The 19,415-nt window shown below is 44.4% G+C and overlaps 1 protein-coding gene across 2 annotated transcripts; it reads right to left on the bottom strand.

Annotated features, from left to right (window-relative positions):
- Positions 1–779: 779 nt before the first annotated feature.
- On the bottom strand, positions 780–19,335 carry LOC135506876 (oocyte zinc finger protein XlCOF29-like). Of its 2 annotated transcripts, none has more exons than XM_064926289.1 (6): positions 18,734–19,335; positions 18,316–18,443; positions 17,955–18,125; positions 2,872–3,036; positions 2,362–2,473; positions 780–2,149 (listed from the first exon to the last, which is right to left on the bottom strand). In XM_064926289.1, the coding sequence occupies exons 1-6, from the start codon at positions 18,990–18,992 to the stop codon at positions 1,176–1,178; spliced, it is 1,809 nt and encodes a 602-aa protein (XP_064782361.1). In that variant the 5' UTR covers positions 18,993–19,335; the 3' UTR covers positions 780–1,175. The 2 variants fall into 2 exon arrangements, with proteins under 2 accessions (XP_064782361.1, XP_064782362.1); XM_064926290.1 differs by having other exon boundaries at positions 18,663–18,824.
- Positions 19,336–19,415: the final 80 nt, after the last annotated feature.

The following is a 19,415-nucleotide window of genomic DNA, read 5'->3' on the forward strand; positions in this document are numbered from 1 at the left end:
TACATCAATGATTTCATTTTTGCTGATGCTTAACCTTGAACTTCTACTTTTTCCTAATGTTCAAAAGTATGGCCCCGAAGTGTTTACCCATCCCCACTATGTTTGAGTCCTAAACTATAGTTACTAAATTACTTCATTGTTAAATCCATCATGGTGGACATAAATGTGTTGTGGGTAAATATGAGTCAGCTATAAGTCAGACAAACCTGGCAAATATTTTGATGTGTACAGGAGGTGTTTGTTAGCATGTGTAGGTATATTAAGGCTTGGATTCAATACGATCCATCATTAACCGGCTATAGCAGACACCTGCATAGCTGTTTAGGTGGCGGAATTGTCAAATCGGTGACCAGCAGCTCGTGATCATTGTCACAAAGCTACACCCGTCCCACTCGCGTTAGAAGTTCAGAATGAGAAAGTGTATGCTGTACAGAAATAGTGACACTCAAATTGAAAATCATTCAAACAAAATGAGGCCTAATCGGGGTATAGAATACATCTCAAATTCTATTGTTCAAAATTGTAAAGAAGGCTGCATGGGATTTCTCTTAATGCGACTTCGTGCAGCCAATGGCAATGTCCGCTTTAGGTATAATGCCTGGAGCCGCTTGTGGATTTGACAGTGCTACCTCCAGTTCCACCTCTGACACCTCAAAACGTCAGCTATGTAGATGTTGCCTAAAGTGGATTGGATTGAATCGGGCCCTTTGAAGGTTGTATTGGTGTGTGCAGAATAGGGTGAGATGAATAGATGTGATGAACACTGAAGACTCACAATGAAAAGTCCCATTTTGTGTTTATTAAACAAGGTGTCAAATACACCATATGAAAATCACACATACACATGTCAACAACAAAAATCGGCATGAACTTGATAAACTGCATTCATTTTCTCATTAAAAATGTGTCGTTCTATGGATGTAATGGAATAGGAATTTGTGAACCTCATAACCTACTCAGTACAAACACAATATGTAACTTTTGGGCTTATATATGCTCTATATATCACACAATGTCAGGATGCAATATTCTACCCAGGAATGTTCAACACTGAAATCTGTTAACCTCATTATTCAAAATGCACCTGTGGATATTTTTGGCTGACAACAATGAACATTGTCTTAAATGCAGAGCTTGATCTAAATGTAAAAAAAATAAGTAGAATTATGTCCATTCTATAGAGTGGAATGGTTTTTCTGCTGGTGTATCCTGAGATAGCTCCTCTCTGAGAACCTCTTCCCGCAGTGCGTACAGGCGAACAGCCGTTCTCCCGTGTGGACCTTCAGGTGCCTCTTCAGGCTGCCAGCTTGGGTGAAGCGCATGTGACACTCGGGGCAGCTGTAGGGTTTCTCCCCTGTGTGGACCCTCTGGTGCCTCTTCAGGTTGGACAACTGGGAGAAACTCACCCGGCAAAGATGGCAGCCGAAAGGTTTCTCCCCCGTGTGCATCCTCTGGTGGATCTCCAACTGTTTGGGGAAACTGAAGGCTTTCCCACAGAAAGAACACGGGAAGTGCTTCTCTTTTCCACCGGATCTGCTGATAGCGTCACAACTACTGTCATTTGTCAAAGGGCTTGTGTAGCCATTTAGTGCACTGGCATTGTCTGAGGTCTGGTTTAACATTAGGAGAGTGTGAGGAGGATGAAGGCCAGGGAGTGTCTGTGTTGTTGCAGGGTCCATGTTCCAGTTGATAGATCCTATAGAAGGCAGGCTGTAGGCAGCACCTGTTAGGGGGTTAACCTGAGGCGCCATCAGTCTCTCTGAATCACAACTATAGGAGCAAGATGGAGCATCGCTAGCAGAGTCTGTGTCTGTTCTCTCCTGCCGCATACTGACACCTCCCCGTCCCCGCGGACCAAATCTATGCTTCGTCCTTGTCGCAGCCAATCTGTTGTCATGGAGACTAAATCCGGATGTTATTTTGTGTTCCAGTTTGGTTGTTGTTTTGTGTTCGACTGTCTGTTTCTGGTTGACAGTGTTGTTCCCCAGCCCAGAGTTGAGGACACTGTCCCATCCACTGACCTCCACTATGTCACCTCTGGTCTTGGCCTGCTCAGTAAGGTTGTCCCCTGGGCCTTTGGCTGCACCGGTCTGGATCTGGGAATCCAAGATGTCCACCCAGTCTCCTCTGTTAGCCTCCAGCCAATCACCTGCAGGAAAAAGTTAGAAAATATACTTTATAAACACAACAATAAAACTCCACATATGTGTTTTGTTTTGTCAAGTTTATATATTGTGTTTTTGGATTTAACATAAATTGTATTGATTTCCTTTATTGAAGAAAAAAATATATAGCCAGAAGCGTCACTATTCCCATTGAATAACTATTACTGTATGTAGGTTTTATGTATTTCTCCCTTACCTTGCTCCCCCATCTTTAGTCCATTCAGCAGATCAATGCTCTCTGGTCCATCTTCTATTGTCTCCTCTTTGACCAGCAGCAGATCAGGGTTCCCATCCTCCATGTCTACTGACTAAGAGATACAGTGTGAGAGGATGTTGGATCCAGAAATCTGATATGAGCATCCTGCTATGGAGCTGAGGGATTACTATGAGTACAATGCAAACATGTTAGTTAATTTGATTACTTGACATTCTTTAATAGTTTGATAATTCAAAGGCGTGGTCTAATATATATATATAAAAAAAATATATATATATAAAAAAAAATATATATATATATAAAAAAATATATATATATATAAAAAAAAAATATATATATATAAAAAAAAAATATATATATATATATATCTTTCCATATAAATCTTGTTCATTATGATCTAAAAGGCTAAACTGATGCTAAATCAGTACTCCTGCTCTGAGGTTGTGTGGATTCAGGCCCTGACCGAATACCATTCAGACAGTAGCTCACCTCAGTGAGACTGTGTGTGGTACTGTGCTGCTCAGCTGGTTCCTCTGTGGGTTCAGGAGGTGTAGTCTGGTTGTCCTCCATGACCATGTTCCCCTCAGGGTTCCCCAGACCCTCCTCACACCACTCCTCCTCCTTCACCAGCAGCACCTCTGGAACCTCATCCTCCTGGAAGAGACAGGTGATACAGATTACAGACATACACACTCTCAGGTACACACACACAGAGATAATAAACACACTTTCAGGAGGGTTTACCCATCCCCACTACGTAAACAATTTTGACGTGTACAGCAGGTGTTAGTATATTTAGTAAGTGTATATTTGCTTATAAAGCGCTGTTGTGTGTACACAGAATAGGGTGAGATCAGATGTACGTATACTAAAGAGAGCCTCAATCAAGTCTAACACAAAATTAGATTTTATTCTATTGAACATACACGTTTAAAAAAAAAATCTGCATGAACTTGAACTGCACACATTTCCTCATTCAAAAAAAGTGCCTGAAAAAAAAAAAAAAAAAAAAAAAGTAGTTCAATGGAAGTAATGAAATAGGCATTTGTTATCATATAGCCTACTCAGTACAAACACTAGGTAACAGCCGTTTTAGGCGTATACAATGCCAATGAAAGTATTCATACCCCTTGACTTATTTCACATTGTTGCGTTACAGCCTGAATTCAATGGATTTCTCTCTCATCCATCTACACACACTGTCCCATAATGATCAAGTGAAAAGATGTTAAGACATTTTTGCAAATTTATTGAAAAGGAAATTTAAAAAAGTATTCACACCCGTGAGTCAATACTTTGTAGAAGCACCTTTGGCAGCAATTACAGCGGAGTATTTCTGGGTAAGTCGAAGAACTTTCCACACCTGGATTGTGCAATATTTGCCCATTTATACTTTTCTAACATTTTCAAGCTGTCAAATTGGTTGTTGATCATTGCTAGAAAACCATTTTCAGTTCTTGCCATAGATTAAGTATATACAGTGGGGCAAAAAAAGTATTTAGTCAGCCACCAATTGTGCAAGTCCTCCCACTTAAAAAGATGAGAGGCCTGTAATTTTCATCATAGGTACACTTCAATTATGACAGACAAAATTAGGAAAAAAGATCCAGAAAATCACATGATAGGATTTTTAATGAATTTATTTGCAAATTATGGTGGAAAATAAGTGTTTGGTCACCTACAAACAAGCAAGATTTCTGGCTCTCACAGACCTGTAACTTCTTCTTAAAGGAGGCTCCTCTGTCCTCCACTCGTTACCTGTATTAATGGCACCTGTTTGAACTTGTTATCAGTATAAAAGACACCTGTCCACAACCTCAAACAGTCACACTCCAAACTCCACTATGGCCAAGACCAAAGACATACAAGACCACTGATAATCTCCCTCGATCTGGGGCTCCACACAAGATCTCACCCCGTGGGGTCAAAATGATCACAAGAACGGTGAGCAAAAATCCCAGAACCACACGGGGGGACCTAGTGAATGACCTGCAGAGAGCTGGGACCAAAGTAACAAAGCCTACATCAGTAACACACTACGCCGCCAGGGACTCAAATCCTGCAGTGTCAGACGTGTCCCCCTGCTTAAGCCAGTACATGTCCAGGCCCGTCTGAAGTTTGCTAGAGAGCATTTGGATGATTCAGAAGAAGATTGGGAGAATGTCATATGGTCTGATGAAACCAAAATATAACTTTTTGGTAGAAACTCAACTCGTTGTGTTTGGAGGACAAAGAATGCCGAGTTGCATCCAAAGAACACCATACCTACTGTGAAGCATGGGGGTGGAAACATCATGATTTGGGGCTGTTTTTCTGCAAAGGGACCAGGACAACTGATCCGTGTAAAGGAAAGAATGAATGGGGCCATGTATCGTGAGATTTTGAGTGAAAACCTCCTTCCATCAGCAAGGGCATTGAAGATGAAACGTGGCTGGGTCTTTCAGCATGACAATGATCCCAAACACACCGCCCGGGCAACGAAGGAGTGGCTTTGTAAGAAGCATTTCAAGGTCCTGGAGTGGCCTAGCCGGTCTCCAGATCTCAACCCCATAGAAAATCTTTGGAGGGAGTTGAAAGTCCATGTTGCCCAGCAACAGCCCCAAAACATTACTGCTTTAGGAGGAGATCTGCATGGAGGAATGGGCCAAAATATCAGCAACAGTGTGTGAAAACCTTGTCAAACGTTTTCTGTATGTCTTCACCTCTGTCATTGCCAACAAAGGGTATATAAAGTATTGAGATTAAGTATTTGGTCAATAACAAAACTTTTTTTACACCATAATTTGCAAATAAATTCATTAAAAATCCTACAATGTGATTTTCTGGATTATTTTCTCATTTTGTCTGTCATAGTTGAAGTGTACCTATGATGAACATTACAGGCCTCATATTTTTAAGTGGGAGAACTTGCACAATTGGTGGCTGACTAAATACTTGTTTGCCCCACTGTACACCTTAGCCAAATACATTAACTCAGTTTCACAATTTTAATCCTAGTAAATATTCCACGTCTTAGGTCAGTTAGGACCACCACTTTACTTTAAGAACAAGAAATGTCAGAATAATAGTAGAGAGAATGATTTATTTCAGCTTTTATTTATTTTGTCACATTCCCAGTGGGTCAGAAGTTTACATACACTCAATTAGTATTTGGTGTAACTGTGGATGTATTTCAAGGCCTAGCTTCAAACTCAGTGCCTCTCTGCTTGACATCATAGGAAAATCAAAATAAATCAGCCAAGACCTCAGAAAACAAATTGAAGACCTCCACAAGTCTGGTTCATCCTTGGGAGCAATTATCAAATGCTTGAAGGTACCAAGTTCATATGTACAAACAATAGTACGCAGGTATAAACACCACGGGACCACGCAGCCGTCATACCGCTCAGGAAGGAGACGCGTTTTGTCTCCTAGAGATGAACGTACTTATCAATCCCAGAACAGCAAATGACTTTATGAAGATGCTGGAGGAAACAGGTACAAAAGTATATATACCCACAATAACACGAGTCCTATAAATCGACAAAACCTGAAAGGCCGCTCAGCAAGGAAGAAGCCACTGCTCCAAACCCACCATTAAAAGAAACCAGACTACGGTTTGCAACTGCACATAGTGACAAAGATTGTACTTCTTGGAGAAATATCCTCCGGCCTGATGAAACAAAAATAGAAATGTTTGGCCATAATGACCATCGTTATGTTTGGAGGAAGAAGGGGGAGGCTTGCAAGCCAAAGAACATCATCCCAAATGTGAAGCACGGGGGTGGCAACATCATGTTGTCGGGGTGCTTTGCTGCAGGAGGGAGTGGTGCACTTCACAAAATAGATGGCATCATAAGGCAGGAAGTTAAAGCTTGATCACAAATGGGTCTTCCAAATGGACAAGTTGGTGTGGGGGCTGTGCTTTGGCAAAGTGGGTGGGGTTATATCCTTCCTGTTTGGCCCTGTCCGGGGGTGTCCTCGGGTGGGGCCACAGTGTCTCCTGACCCCTCCTGTCTCAGCCTCCAGTATTTATGCTGCAGTAGTTTATGTGTCGGGGGGCTAGCGTCAGTTTGTTATATCTGGAGTAATTCTGTCCTATCCGGTGTCCTGTGTGAATTTAAGTATGCTCTCTCTAATTCTCTATTTCTTTCTCGCTCTCTGGGAGGACCTGAGCCCTATGACCATGCCTCAGGACTACCTGGCATGATGACTCCTTGTTGTCCCCAGTCCACCTGGCCGTACTGCTGCTCCAGTTTAAACTGTTCTGCCTGTGATTATTATTATTTGACCATGCTGGTCATTTATGAACATTTGAACATCTTGGCCATGTTCTGTTATAATCTACACCAGCTCTGTCAGGAGAAATGGAACAAAATTCACCCAATTTATTGTGGGAAGCTTGTGGAAGACTAACTTGGGTCAAATGTTTCAGGTAAACAATTTAAAAAGGCAATGCTACCAAATACTAATTGAGTGTACGTAAACTTCTGACCCACTGGGAATGTGATGAAAGAAATAAAAGCTTAAAAGAAATCATTCTCTACTATTATTCTGACATTTCACATTCTTAAAATAACGTGGTGATCCTAACTAATCTAAGACAGGGAATTTTTACTAGGATTAAATGTCAGGAATTGTGGAAAAACTGAGTTTAAATGTATTTGGCTAAGGTGTATGTAAACCTGCGACTTCAACTGTATATCACAGTGTCTGGATGCAATACTTTTACGGGAATCTTCAACACTAAAATCTTTTACTCTCGTAATTGCAAATCAAATGTTATTTGTCTCATGCGCCGAATACAACATGTGTAGACCTTACAGTGAAATGATTACTTAACCAACAATGACATTTTAAGAAAATCCCTAAAAAATAAGAGATAAGAATAACAAATAAAGTGCAGCAGTAAATAAGAGCAGGGCTATATACAGGGGGTACCAGTACAGAGTCAATGTGCGGGGGGCACTGGTGAGGGAATTATGTACATGTAGGTAGAGTTAGTGACCATGCATAGATAATAACAGAGTAGCAGCAGCGTAGAAGAGGGTGGGGGCAATGCAAATAGTCTGGGTGGCCATTTCATTAGCTGTTCAGGAGTCTTATGGCTTGGGGGTAGAAGCTATTTAGAAGCCTCTTGGACCTAGACTGGGCGCTCCGGTACCGCTTGCCGTGCAGTAGCAGAAAGAAGAGTCTATGACTTGGGTGGCTGGAGTATTTTTGGGGCTTTCCTCTGACACCGCCTGGTATAGAGGTCCTGGATGGCAGGTAGCTTGGCCTCTGATGTACTGGGCCGTACGCACTATCCTCTGTAGTGCCTTACGGTCGGAGGCCAAGCAGTTGCCATACCAGGCAGTGATGCAACCCGACAGGATGCTCTCGATGGTGCAGCTGTAGAAGCAGTCTCCTGAGGGGGAATAGGTTTTGTTGTGCCCGCTTCACAACTGTCATGGTATGCTTGGACCATGTTAGTTTGTTGGTGATGTGAACACCAAGGAACTTGAAGCTCTCAACCTGCTCCACTACAGCCCTGTCGATGAGAATGGGGGCGTGCTCGGTCCTCCTTTTCCTATAGTCCACAATCATCTCCTTTGTCTTGATCACATTGAGGGAGAGGTTGTTGTCCTTGCACCACACGGTCAGGTCTCTGACCTCCTCCCTACAGGCTTTCTCATCATTGTCAGTGATCAGGCCTACCACTGTTGTGTCATCAGCAAACGTAATGATGGTGTTGGAGTCATGCCTGGCTGTGCAGTCATGAGTGAACAGCGAGTACAGGAGGGGACTGAGCATACACCCCTGAGGGGTCACCGTGTTGAGGATCAGCGTGGCAGATTTGTTACCTACCTTTACCACCCGAGGGTGACCCGTCAGGAAGTCCAGGATCCAGTTGCAGAGGGAGGTGTTTAGTTCCAGGGTCTTTAGATTAGTGATGAGCTTTGAGGGCACTATGGTGTTGAACACTGAGCTGTAGTCAATGAATAGCATTCTCACGTAGGGGATCCTTTTTTCCAGGTGGGAGAGGGCAGTGTGGAGTGCAATAGAGATTACATCATCTGTGGAACTGTTGGTGCGGTATGCAAATTGGAGTGGGTCTAGGGTTTCTGGGATAATGGTGTTGATGTGAGCCATGACCAGCCTTTCAAAGCATTTCATGACTGCAGACATGAGTGCTACAGGTCGGTAGTCATTTAGACAGGTTACCTTAGCGTTCTTGAGCACAGGGACTATGGTTGTCTGCTTAACCTGTTGAGTGTAGGGGCAGTATTTTGATGTTTGGATGAAAAATGTACCCAAATGAAACTGCCTATTTCTCAGGCCCAGAATCTAGATTATGCATATAATTGTCAGATTAGGATAGAAAACTCTAAAGTTTCCAAAACTGTCAAAATATTGTCTGTGAGTATAACTGAACTGATATTACAGGCAAAAACCAGAGGAAAATCCAACCCGAAAATGCTGTTTTTCCTGAAAGCTCTGTTCCATTGCCTGCCATCGCTCCAATTAAAAGGGATATCAAACAGATTCATTTTCCTATGGCTTCCACAAGCTGTGAAGAGTATTTAGACATTTTTCAAAATAAAAGCCTGAAACTGAGCGAGAAAGATCACCGTCTCTCTCTCTCTCTCTCTCTCTCTCTCTCTCTCTCTCTCTCTCTCTCTCTCTCTCTCTCTCTCTCTCTCTCTCTCTCTCTCTCTCTCTCTCTCTCTCTCTCTCTCTCTCTCTCTCTCTCTCTCTCTCTCTCTCTCTCTCTCTCTCTCTCTCTCTCTCTCTCTCTCTCTCTCTCTCTCTCTCTCTCTCTCTCTCTCTCTCTCTCTCTCTCTCTCTCTCTCTCTCTCTCTCTCTCTCTCTCTCTCTCTCTCTCTCTCTCTCTCTCTCTCTCTCTCTCTCTCTCTCTCTCTCTCTCTCTCTCTCTCTCTCTCTCTCTCTCTCTCTCTCTCTCTCTCTCTCAGCTACAGTCCCGGTTTAAATATTATCGATTATATATTTTTAAAATAACCTGAGGATTGATTATTTAAAATAAAAAACATTTGGCATGTTTCTACGAACTTTCCGTATACTATTTGGAATTTGTCTGCTCCGTCGTGACCACTCGAACCTGTGGATTTCTGAACATAATACACCAACCAAATAGAGGTATTGTGGATATAAAAATAATCTTTATGGAACAAAATGAACATTTATTGTGTAACTGGGAGTCTTGTGAGTGCAAACATCCGAAGACCAAAAAGTAAGCGATTCATTTTATTACTTTTCTGACCAATCTACTTGGTTGCTAGCTGTTTGTAATGTTTTGTATGCTGAGAAAGATGTCCTTACATAAACGCTTGGTATGCTTTCGCCGAAAAGCTTTTTTGAAATCTGACATGCCAGGTGGATTAACAACAAGCTAAACTGTGTTTTGCTATATTGCACTTGTGATTTCATGAAAATTAAATATTTTTTTGTAATTTAATTTGGCGCTCTGCAATTCAGCGAATGTTGGCGAAAAAGATCCCGCTAATGGGATGGGTGCATCAAGAAGTTAAGATATGTTGGTATTACAGGCGCAGACAGGGAGAGGTTGAAAATGTCAGTGAAGACACTTGCCAATTGGTCAGCGCATGCTCGGAGTACACGTCCTGGTACCCGTTTAAAGGTCTTACTCACATCGGCTGCGGAGAGTGTGATCACACAGTCTTCCGGAACAGCTGATGCTCTCATGCATGTTTCAGTGTTACTTGCCTCGACGTTTTTTTAACCTTTATTTAACTAGGCAAGTCAGTTAAGAACAAATTCTTATTTTCAATGACGGCCTAGGAACAGTGGGTTAACTGCCTGTTCAGGGGCAGAACGACAGATTTGTACCTTGTCAGCTTGGGGATTTGAACTTGCAACCTTTTGGTTACTAGTCCAACACTAACCACTAGGCTACCCTGCCGCCCCAGCATAGAAGTTATTTAGCTCGTCTGGTAGGCTCGTATCACTGGGCAGCTCTCGACTGTGCTTCCCTTTGTAGTTTAATAGTTTGCAGGCCCTGCCACATCTGACGAGCATCGGAGCCGGTGTAGTACGATTCGATCTTAGTCCTGTATTGATGCTTTGCCTGTGATGGTTTGTCGGAGGGAATAGCGGGAATTCTTATAAGCTTCCTGCTCCTTGAAAGCGGCAGCTCTACCCTTTAGCTCAGTGTGAATGTTGCCTGTAATCCATGGCTTCTGGTTGGGTATGTACGTACAGTTAATGTGGGGACGACGTTATTGATAAAGCCAGTGACTGATGGTGTACACTTCAATGCCTTCGGAAGAATCCCGGAACATATTTCAGTCTGTGCTAGCAAAACAGTCCTGTAGTTTAGCATCTGCTTCATCTGACCACTTTTTTACAGACTGAGTCACAGGTGCATCTTGTTTTAATTTTTGCTTGTAAGCAGGATCAGGAGGATAGAGTTAAGGTCAGATTTGCCAAATGGAGGGCGAGCTTTGTACGCGTGCGTCTCTGTGTGTGGAGTAAAGGTGGTCTAGAAAATATTTCCCTCTGGTTCCACATTTAACATGGTGATAGAAATTAGGTAAAACTGATTTAAGTTTCCCTGCATTAAAGTCCTAGGCCACTAGGAGCGCCGCCACTGGATGAACATTTTCCTGTTTGCTTATGGCGGAATACAGCTCATTGAGTGCCGTCTTAATGCCAACGTCGGTCTGTGGTGGTACGTAGACAGTAGAGGTCGACCGATTAATCGGAATGGCCGATTAATTAGGGCCGATTTCAAGTTTTCATAATAGGAAATCGGTATTTTTGGACACCGATTTTGCAGTTTTTAAAAAAAGTTTTTTTTACACCTTTATTTAACTAACAAGTCAGTTAAGAACACATTCTTATTTTCAATGACTGCCTAGGAACGGTGGGTTAACTGCCTCGTTCAGGGGCAGAACAGATTTTTACCTTGTCAGCTCGAGGGATTCAATCTTGCAACCTTACAGTTAACTAGTCCAATGCTCTAACCACCGGATTGCACTCCACGAGGAGACTGCCTGTTACGCGAATGCAATAAGCCAAGGTAAGTTGCTAGCCAGCATTAAACTTCTTATAAAAAACAATCATAATCACTAGTTAAACTAGTAATATCATTAACCATGTGTAGTTATCTAGCATGTCCTGTGTTGCATATAATCGATGCAGTGCGTATCGTTGCTCCAATGTGTACCTAACTATAAACATCAATGCCTTAAAATCAATACACAGAAGTATATATTTTTAAACCTGCATAATTTAGCTAAAGGAAATCCAGGTTAGCAGGCAATATTAACCAGGTGAAATTGTGTCACTTCTCTTGCATTCATTGCACGCAGAGTCCGTGTATATGCAACAGTTTGGGCCACCTAATTTGCCAGAATTTTACATAATTCTAACATAACATTGAAGGTTGTGCAATGTAACAGGAATTTTTAGACTTATGGATGCCACCCGTTAGATAAAATACAGAACGGTTCCGTATTTCACTGAAAGAATAAACGTCTCGTTTTCGAGATTATTGTTTTCCGGATTTGGCCATATTAATGACCCAAGGCTCGTATTTTCTGTGTGTTATCATGTTATAACTAAGTCTATGATTTGATAGAGCAGTCTGAGTGATGGTAGGCAGCAACAGGCTCTTAAGCATTCATTCAAACAGCACTTTTGTGCGTTTGCCAGCAGCTGTTTATGACTTCAAGCCTATCAACTCCCGAGATTAGGCTGGTGTAACCGATGTGAAATGGCTAGTTAGTTAGCGGAGTGCCGCTAATAGCGTTTCAAACGTCACTCGCTCTGAAACTTGGAGTAGTTGTTCCCCTTGCTCTGCATGGGTAATGCTGCTTCGAGGGTGGCTGTTGTCTTTGTGTTCCTGGTTCAAGCCCAGGTAGGAACGAGGAGAGCAACGGAAGCTATACTGTTACACTGGCAATACTGAAGTGCCTATAAGAACATACAATAGTCAAAGGTTAATGAAAAACAAATGGTAGAGAGAGAAATAGTCCTATAATAACTCCAACCTAAAAACTTCTTACCTGGGAATATTGAAGACTCATGTTAAAAGGAACCACCAGCTTTCATATGTTCTCATGTTCGGAGTAAGGAACTTAAACGTTAGCTTTCTTACATGGCACATATTGCACTTTTACTTTCTTCTCCAACACTTTGATTTTGCATGATTTAAACCAAATTGAACATGTTTCATTATTTATTTGAGGCTAAATTGATTTTATTGATGTATGATATTAAGTTAAAATAAGTGTTCATTCAGTATTGTTGTAATTGTCGTAATTCTCATTATTACAAAGAAATAAAAAAAGCCGTTAATTGGTATTGGCTTTTTTGGTCCTCCAATAATCGGTGTTGAAAAATCATAATCGGTCGACCTCTAGTAGAGCGCTACAGATGAACTCTATCTACCTAGAGAGTATCTCATGATAAGCTGTAGACCACACTCTCAGGTGAGCAAAACCCTGAGACTTCCTTAGATATCGTGCACCAGCTATTGTTACAAATATGCATAGGCCCCCGCCCTGTGTCTTACCAGAGGCTGCGGTTCTGTCAATAGCGTTTAACCAGCCAGGTGTATATTCTTACTGTCGTCGTTCAGCCATGACTCGTTGAACCATAAGATGTTACAGTTAATGTCCCGTTGGCTGGATATACGTGCTTTCAGTTTGTCCCATTTATTTTCCAGCGATTGAACATTAGCTAGCAGTACAGAAGACGAGGGCAGATTAGCCACTCGTCACCTGATCCTCACAAGCCAGCCTGATCTCTTTCTGCGAAACCTACGTTTACTTTGCCAGCGAATCATGGGGACCTGGACCTGGTCGGGTGTCCATTGTATATCCCTCACATCAGACTCATTGAAGAAGTCCTCGTCCAATATGAGGTGAGTAATCCCAGTTCAAATGTCCAGAAGCTCTTTTCGGTCATAAGAGACGGTAGCAGCAACATTATGTACAAAACAAGTTGCGAACAACGCAAAAAAACAAGCAAAATATCATGGTGGGTTAAGAGCCGATAAGACGGCAGCCCTACCCGCCGGCGCCATCTTCAGTATGCATCAAATGCATCCGAGGATGTTTTAAGCTGACAACAATCACAATACATCGTTGTCTTTAATGCAGGGTTTGATCTAAACGTCAGAAGCTATTGAGTGGAATGGTTACTTTCTATGTTCTAGAATGGGATTTTTTTCTGCTGGTGTGTCCTTAGGTAGGTCCTCTCTTAAACTCTTCCTGCAGTGTGTACAGGCGAACGGCTTCTATCCCCTGTGGACCTTGAGGTGCATTGTTCAGCTGAAGCTTGCAGGAGAATCCACCCTCTGGTGGATCTCCACCAACTGGGGGCAGCTGAAGCCTTTGTGAAAGAACATTACATTTACATTACATTTAAGTCATTTAGCAGACGCTCTTATCCAGAGCGACTTACAAATTGGTGAATTCACCTTCTGACATCAGTGGAACAGCCACTTTACAATAGTGCATCTAAATCATTTAGGGGGGGGTGAGAAGGATTGCTTTATCCTATCCTAGGTATTCCTTGAAGAGGTGGGGTTTCAGGTGTCTCCGGAAGGTGGTGATTGACTCCGCTGTCCTGGCGTCGTGAGGGAGTTTGTTCCACCATTGGGGGCCAGAGCAGCGAACAGTTTTGACTGGGCTGAGCGGGAACTGTACTTCCTCAGTGGTAGGGAGGCGAGCAGGCCAGAGGTGGATGAACGCAGTGCCCTTGTTTGGGTGTAGGGCCTGATCAGAGCCTGGAGGTACTGCGGTGCCGTTCCCCTCACAGCTCCGTAGGCAAGCACCATGGTCTTGTAGCGGATGCGAGCTTCAACTGGAAGCCAGTGGAGAGAGCGGAGGAGCGGGGTGACGTGAGAGAACTTGGGAAGGTTGAACACCAGACGGGCTGCGGCGTTCTGGATGAGTTGTAGGGGTTTAATGGCACAGGCAGGGAGCCCAGCCAACAGCGAGTTGCAGTAATCCAGACGGGAGATGACAAGTGCCTGGATTAGGACCTGCGCCGCTTCCTGTGTGAGGCAGGGGCGTACTCTGCGGATGTTGTAGAGCATGAACCTACAGGAACGGGCCACCGCCTTGATGTTAGTTGAGAACGACAGGGTGTTGTCCAGGATCACGCCAAGGTTCTTAGCGCTCTGGGAGGAGGAAACAATGGAGTTGTCAACCGTGATGGCGAGATCATGGAACGGGCAGTCCTTCCCCGGGAGGAAGAGCAGCTCCGTCTTGCCGAGGTTCAGCTTGAGGTGGTGATCCGTCATCCACACTGATATGTCTGCCAGACATGCAGAGATGCGATTCGCCACCTGGTCATCAGAAGGGGGAAAGGAGAAGATTAATTGTGTGTCGTCTGCATAGCAATGATAGGAGAGACCATGTGAGGTTATGACAGAGCCAAGTGACTTGGTGTATAGCGAGAATAGGAGAGGGCCTAGAACAGAGCCCTGGGGGACACCAGTGGTGAGAGCGCGTGGCGAGGAGACAGATTCTCGCCACGCCACCTGGTAGGAGCGACCTGTCAGGTAGGACGCAATCCAAGCGTGGGCCGCACCGGAGATGCCCAACTCGGAGAGGGTGGAGAGGAGGATCTGATGGTTCACAGTGTCGAAGGCAGCCGATAGGTCTAGAAGGATGAGAGCAGAGGAGAGAGAGTTAGCTTTAGCAGTGCAGAGTGCCTCCGTGATACAGAGAAGAGCAGTCTCAGTTGAATGACTAGTCTTGAAACCTGACTGATTTGGATCAAGAAGGTCATTCTGAGAGAGATAGCGGGAGAGCTGGCCAAGGACGGCACGTTCAAGAGTTTTGGAGAGAAAAGAAAGAAGGGATACTGGTCTGTAGTTGTTGACATCGGAGGGATCGAGTGTAGGTTTTTTCAGAAGGGGTGCAACTCTCGCTCTCTTGAAGACGGAAGGGACGTAGCCAGCGGTCAGGGATGAGTTGATGAGCGAGGTGAGGTAAGGGAGAAGGTCTCCGGAAATGGTCTGGAGAAGAGAGGAGGGGATAGGGTCAAGCGGGCAGGTTGTTGGGCGGCCGGCCGTCACAAGAAGCGAGATTTCATCTGGAGAGAGAGGGGAGAAAGAGGTCAGAGCACAGGGTAGGGCAGTGTGAGCAGAACCAGCGGTGTCGTTTGACTTAGCAAACGAGGATCGGATGTCGTCGACCTTCTTTTCAAAATGGTTGACAAAGTCATCTGCAGAGAGGGAGGAGGGGGGGGGGAGGAGGATTCAGAAGGGAGGAGAAGGTGGCAAAGAGCTTCCTAGGGTTAGAGGCAGATGCTTGGAATTTAGAGTGGAAGAAAGTGGCTTTAGCAGCAGAGACAGAGGAGGAAAATGTAGAGAGGAGGGAGTGAAAGGATGCCAGGTCCGCAGGGAGGCGAGTTTTCCTCCATTTCCGCTCGGCTGCCCGGAGCACTGTTCTGTGAGCTCGCAATGAGTCGTCGAGCCACGGAGCGGGAGGGGAGGACCGAGCCGGCCTGGAGGATAGGGGACATAGAGAGTCAAAGGATGCAGAAAGGGAAGAGAGGAGGGTTGAGGAGGCAGAATCAGGAGATAGGTTGGAGAAGGTATGAGCAGAGGGAAGAGATGATAGGATGGAAGAGGAGAGAGTAGCGGGGGAGAGAGAGCGAAGGTTGGGACGGCGCGATACCATCCGAGTAGGGGCAGTGTGGGAAGTGTTGGATGAGAGCGAGAGGGAAAAGGATACAAGGTAGTGGTCGGAGACTTGGAGGGGAGTTGCAATGAGGTTAGTGGAAGAACAGCATCTAGTAAAGATGAGGTCGAGCGTATTGCCTGCCTTGTGAGTAGGGGGAAGGTGAGAGGGTGAGGTCAAAAGAGGAGAGGAGTGGAAAGAAGGAGGCAGAGAGGAATGAGTCAAAGGTAGACGTGGGGAGGTTAAAGTCGCCCAGGACTGTGAGAGGTGAGCCGTCCTCAGGAAAGGAGCTTATCAAGGCATCAAGCTCATTGATGAACTCTCCGAGGGAACCTGGAGGGCGATAAATGATAAGGATGTTAAGCTTGAAAGGGCTGGTAACTGTGACAGCATGGAATTCAAAGGAGGCGATAGACAGATGGGTAAGGGGAGAGAGAGAGAATGACCACTTGGGAGAGATGAGGATCCCGGTGCCACCACCCCGCTGACCAGAAGCTCTCGGGGTGTGCGAGAACACGTGGGCGGACGAAGAGAGAGCAGTAGGAGTAGAGGAACGTTTGTCTTTAATATTGACTGATGTTGCACCCCCTCCCCACAACTTGGCCCTTTGAGTTCAATACCTGATTGAAAAGGACATTTGAATCAGAAGGCCCCATCGATGAGGAAATTGGGTCGCAATCCCTGAACGTGTGGAAAGGGGAGTGGGTCGTGACACTTGGATTTGTCTCTAAGCTTTCCCTGTAAACTAAGAAATGTCTGCTCTGTGAGAGTGTCTCCTAGGTGACTATCTGCATTCCATGTGGGAGGAACGTCACACTCCGCTTTCACAGTCACTTCATCTACAACCAGACCCTGCCCTTTCCTATCTTGGCACCTGTTACGGATACAGTTATCCTGTGTGTGTGTGTATCCTGTGTGTGTATCCTGTGTGTGTTTCTTTTCTCTCCTTCTCCCCTCTCAGGTGAAAATCATCACTCCCCAATCAGTCAACACTCAATCATCAATCAGAAGACACACCTCCTCCTATTTCCTAACCTATCACAGTTCCTTCTCCATGGTTTAAAAACCCCATCATTTGTTTGTTCTAGAGCTCAATCTCTCTGTAAATGTCATGTCTGTAGGTCTCTATGTTTCACTCTCGCTTTGTGTCTTAACCTCTCTTTTGTTTAAGCACCTCATAGCACTTTGTCATCACCTGTGAGTATTGTTTTTGGTTATGGTGTTTGTGTTGATTGCTGGTGGGAAAAGGGGGAAACCAAGACAAGTCGCCCATGGGCATACACTACCCGTAGGTGAACTTTGTTAAATACACTAGTTAGAACTGGGCGGACCACCCACTGTATTTTTGGTTAGTTAGTTAGCTGTTGTTAAAGTAGGCTAGTCTAGCTTAGGGGTGTTTTTGAATACTTATTGTTTCTTTCCTTGGGTCCAGCTCAGCCCCTTTTCCTGCTCCCCCCATTACCGTGTGTTTATAAATAAACCTAGAGTTTGACGGTAGATTTCTGTTGTCGTGGTTATTTCGTTCACACTTTTCCTTTGTCACAATAATAATTTGCATGAGTTATGTTACGGATCTCATTACCATCCCCCCTAGACTGTCGGGCCAAAAGGGATTCGTAACAGCACCCTTCAGAGTATACACTACTACTGTACAGGTTCCGGTCCCCTCTAGACAGATCAGTCTGTGTCTAAACCAAATGGCATGTCGCCAGGGTCCATCTCTGTAAGAACAAGACGGATAATCGCTGCCAATGTCTAAAACATCATTATCCCCAATTAACAATCCTCTGGCTCTGCTGAAATACCTGGTAATACTCAGCCAGGAGCAAGAGTCTAGCCCAGTTGCCCCCCCCCCTGCGTGTAAGAGCCTGTGTGTTACAGTTAAAGTCTCGGAGTGCGTCTGACTTGGACTGTGTTCGCCGTTCCACTCACCTCCCTGATGTTGCGTTGGGTCCTGGCCTGGGGCATGGTGACGGTGGGGCAGTCACCCATCGCTACAGGGGGCGTCACTCCAGCCTCGGCGCCAGTCTGGATGTCTCTGTGTCTTGGGTTCTCTCCTTCAGTCCTCTCCTGCTTTACCCCATGACCTGCAGCCTCTGCAGACTGACACAAGAAGAGATTATTATCTGTACATGACTTGAATTGGATAACAATGTTGTAGGGAAGTCTCATAGCACCCCTATGGCAGATAAGGATGGACATGTAAGCAAATTAATAGCTGAGGGGAGCCTTTCTGAAATAAACAGGCCACATTTGATGTACTCCAACTTTGATGTAATACTATGACACTAACCTCTATCGCAATAACATGCTTGGTTGAGGTTCCACTCCCCTCAACAGCTATGGCTTGGTCATCGCTCCACGTGTTGTGTCCCGCTGGGTTCACAAAGCTCATGTGGCCTCCAGTGGGATGTCCTTCTCCTAATAGGGTTATTGGAGGGGAAGGGGTGATTAAATTAGGTATTGTCCGCGTAGTGTAGATTTTGACTAGGTGGGATGCAGCGAATGTCAGAAGTCACTTTCCGTATCAGGTTAGCAGACTTTACGCAGCAATATAGGATACTTAACCTATACTTAAACTATAATAACCTGCTACGTTAAGGTTAAGAAAAGTACAAGCTAAAATCCCAAAATTCTCACCGACTCAACTTTTGACATTAGCGGGATGACATCCCTTCTAGACATGACCCACAGCCTTCTGCAAAATGTACCTCTTGCCATTCCTCTGTATCGATCGAGGATCTTGACACTACTGGGACGAATGGCGAGGACGCGCTCCCGTGCCACCTTCAGTTCCAGTAGCTGTAGTTTCCTACGCAATACCCTGTTTTCTTTCTGGCTTTGATTTATTTCCAAACGAAACACTGCATAGTCGTCGTCTACGAGTTTACAGATCTCGGTCACGGCTGAATTCGCTAGCAGCTCCATGATGGAGGCTATTTGAGTGTGAAAACCCATACAGTTAGCCATCGTTAGCTAACGTGAACAGCTAGCTAGCGTTACCTAGATAACATCTATCAAGTAAGTCCCGTCTCCAACGCGATTTAAATTCTACCTGGAGTGATGTTGTGCAGTTTTGAGTTCCAGGGTGTTAATAAAAGTCTAAATTCCAACAAAAATGCTAACGTGGAAATGGTTCTTGATCATTGTTTACTTGCGTTTACACAGATGTTATTGGTTGAAGTCAGCTCAAATGGTGCGGCTAAATAAAAAGTATATGCGCGCTGTTCTTTGAAATACGGTATTGCTTATTACGTTACACATCAAATATATTCATTGGCCTTTCCGTATTTGAGAAGAACTTATCGGTTTCCGTGAATCGGAAACCGATAAGTGGTCTTCTTTGAGGTTTAACGGGGGTTGGCATGTTGCATTACCGCCACCTACTAGACT

Source organism: Oncorhynchus masou, chromosome 20, assembly GCF_036934945.1.
Source record: "Oncorhynchus masou masou isolate Uvic2021 chromosome 20, UVic_Omas_1.1, whole genome shotgun sequence".
Classification (NCBI taxonomy): domain Eukaryota; kingdom Metazoa; phylum Chordata; class Actinopteri; order Salmoniformes; family Salmonidae; genus Oncorhynchus; species Oncorhynchus masou.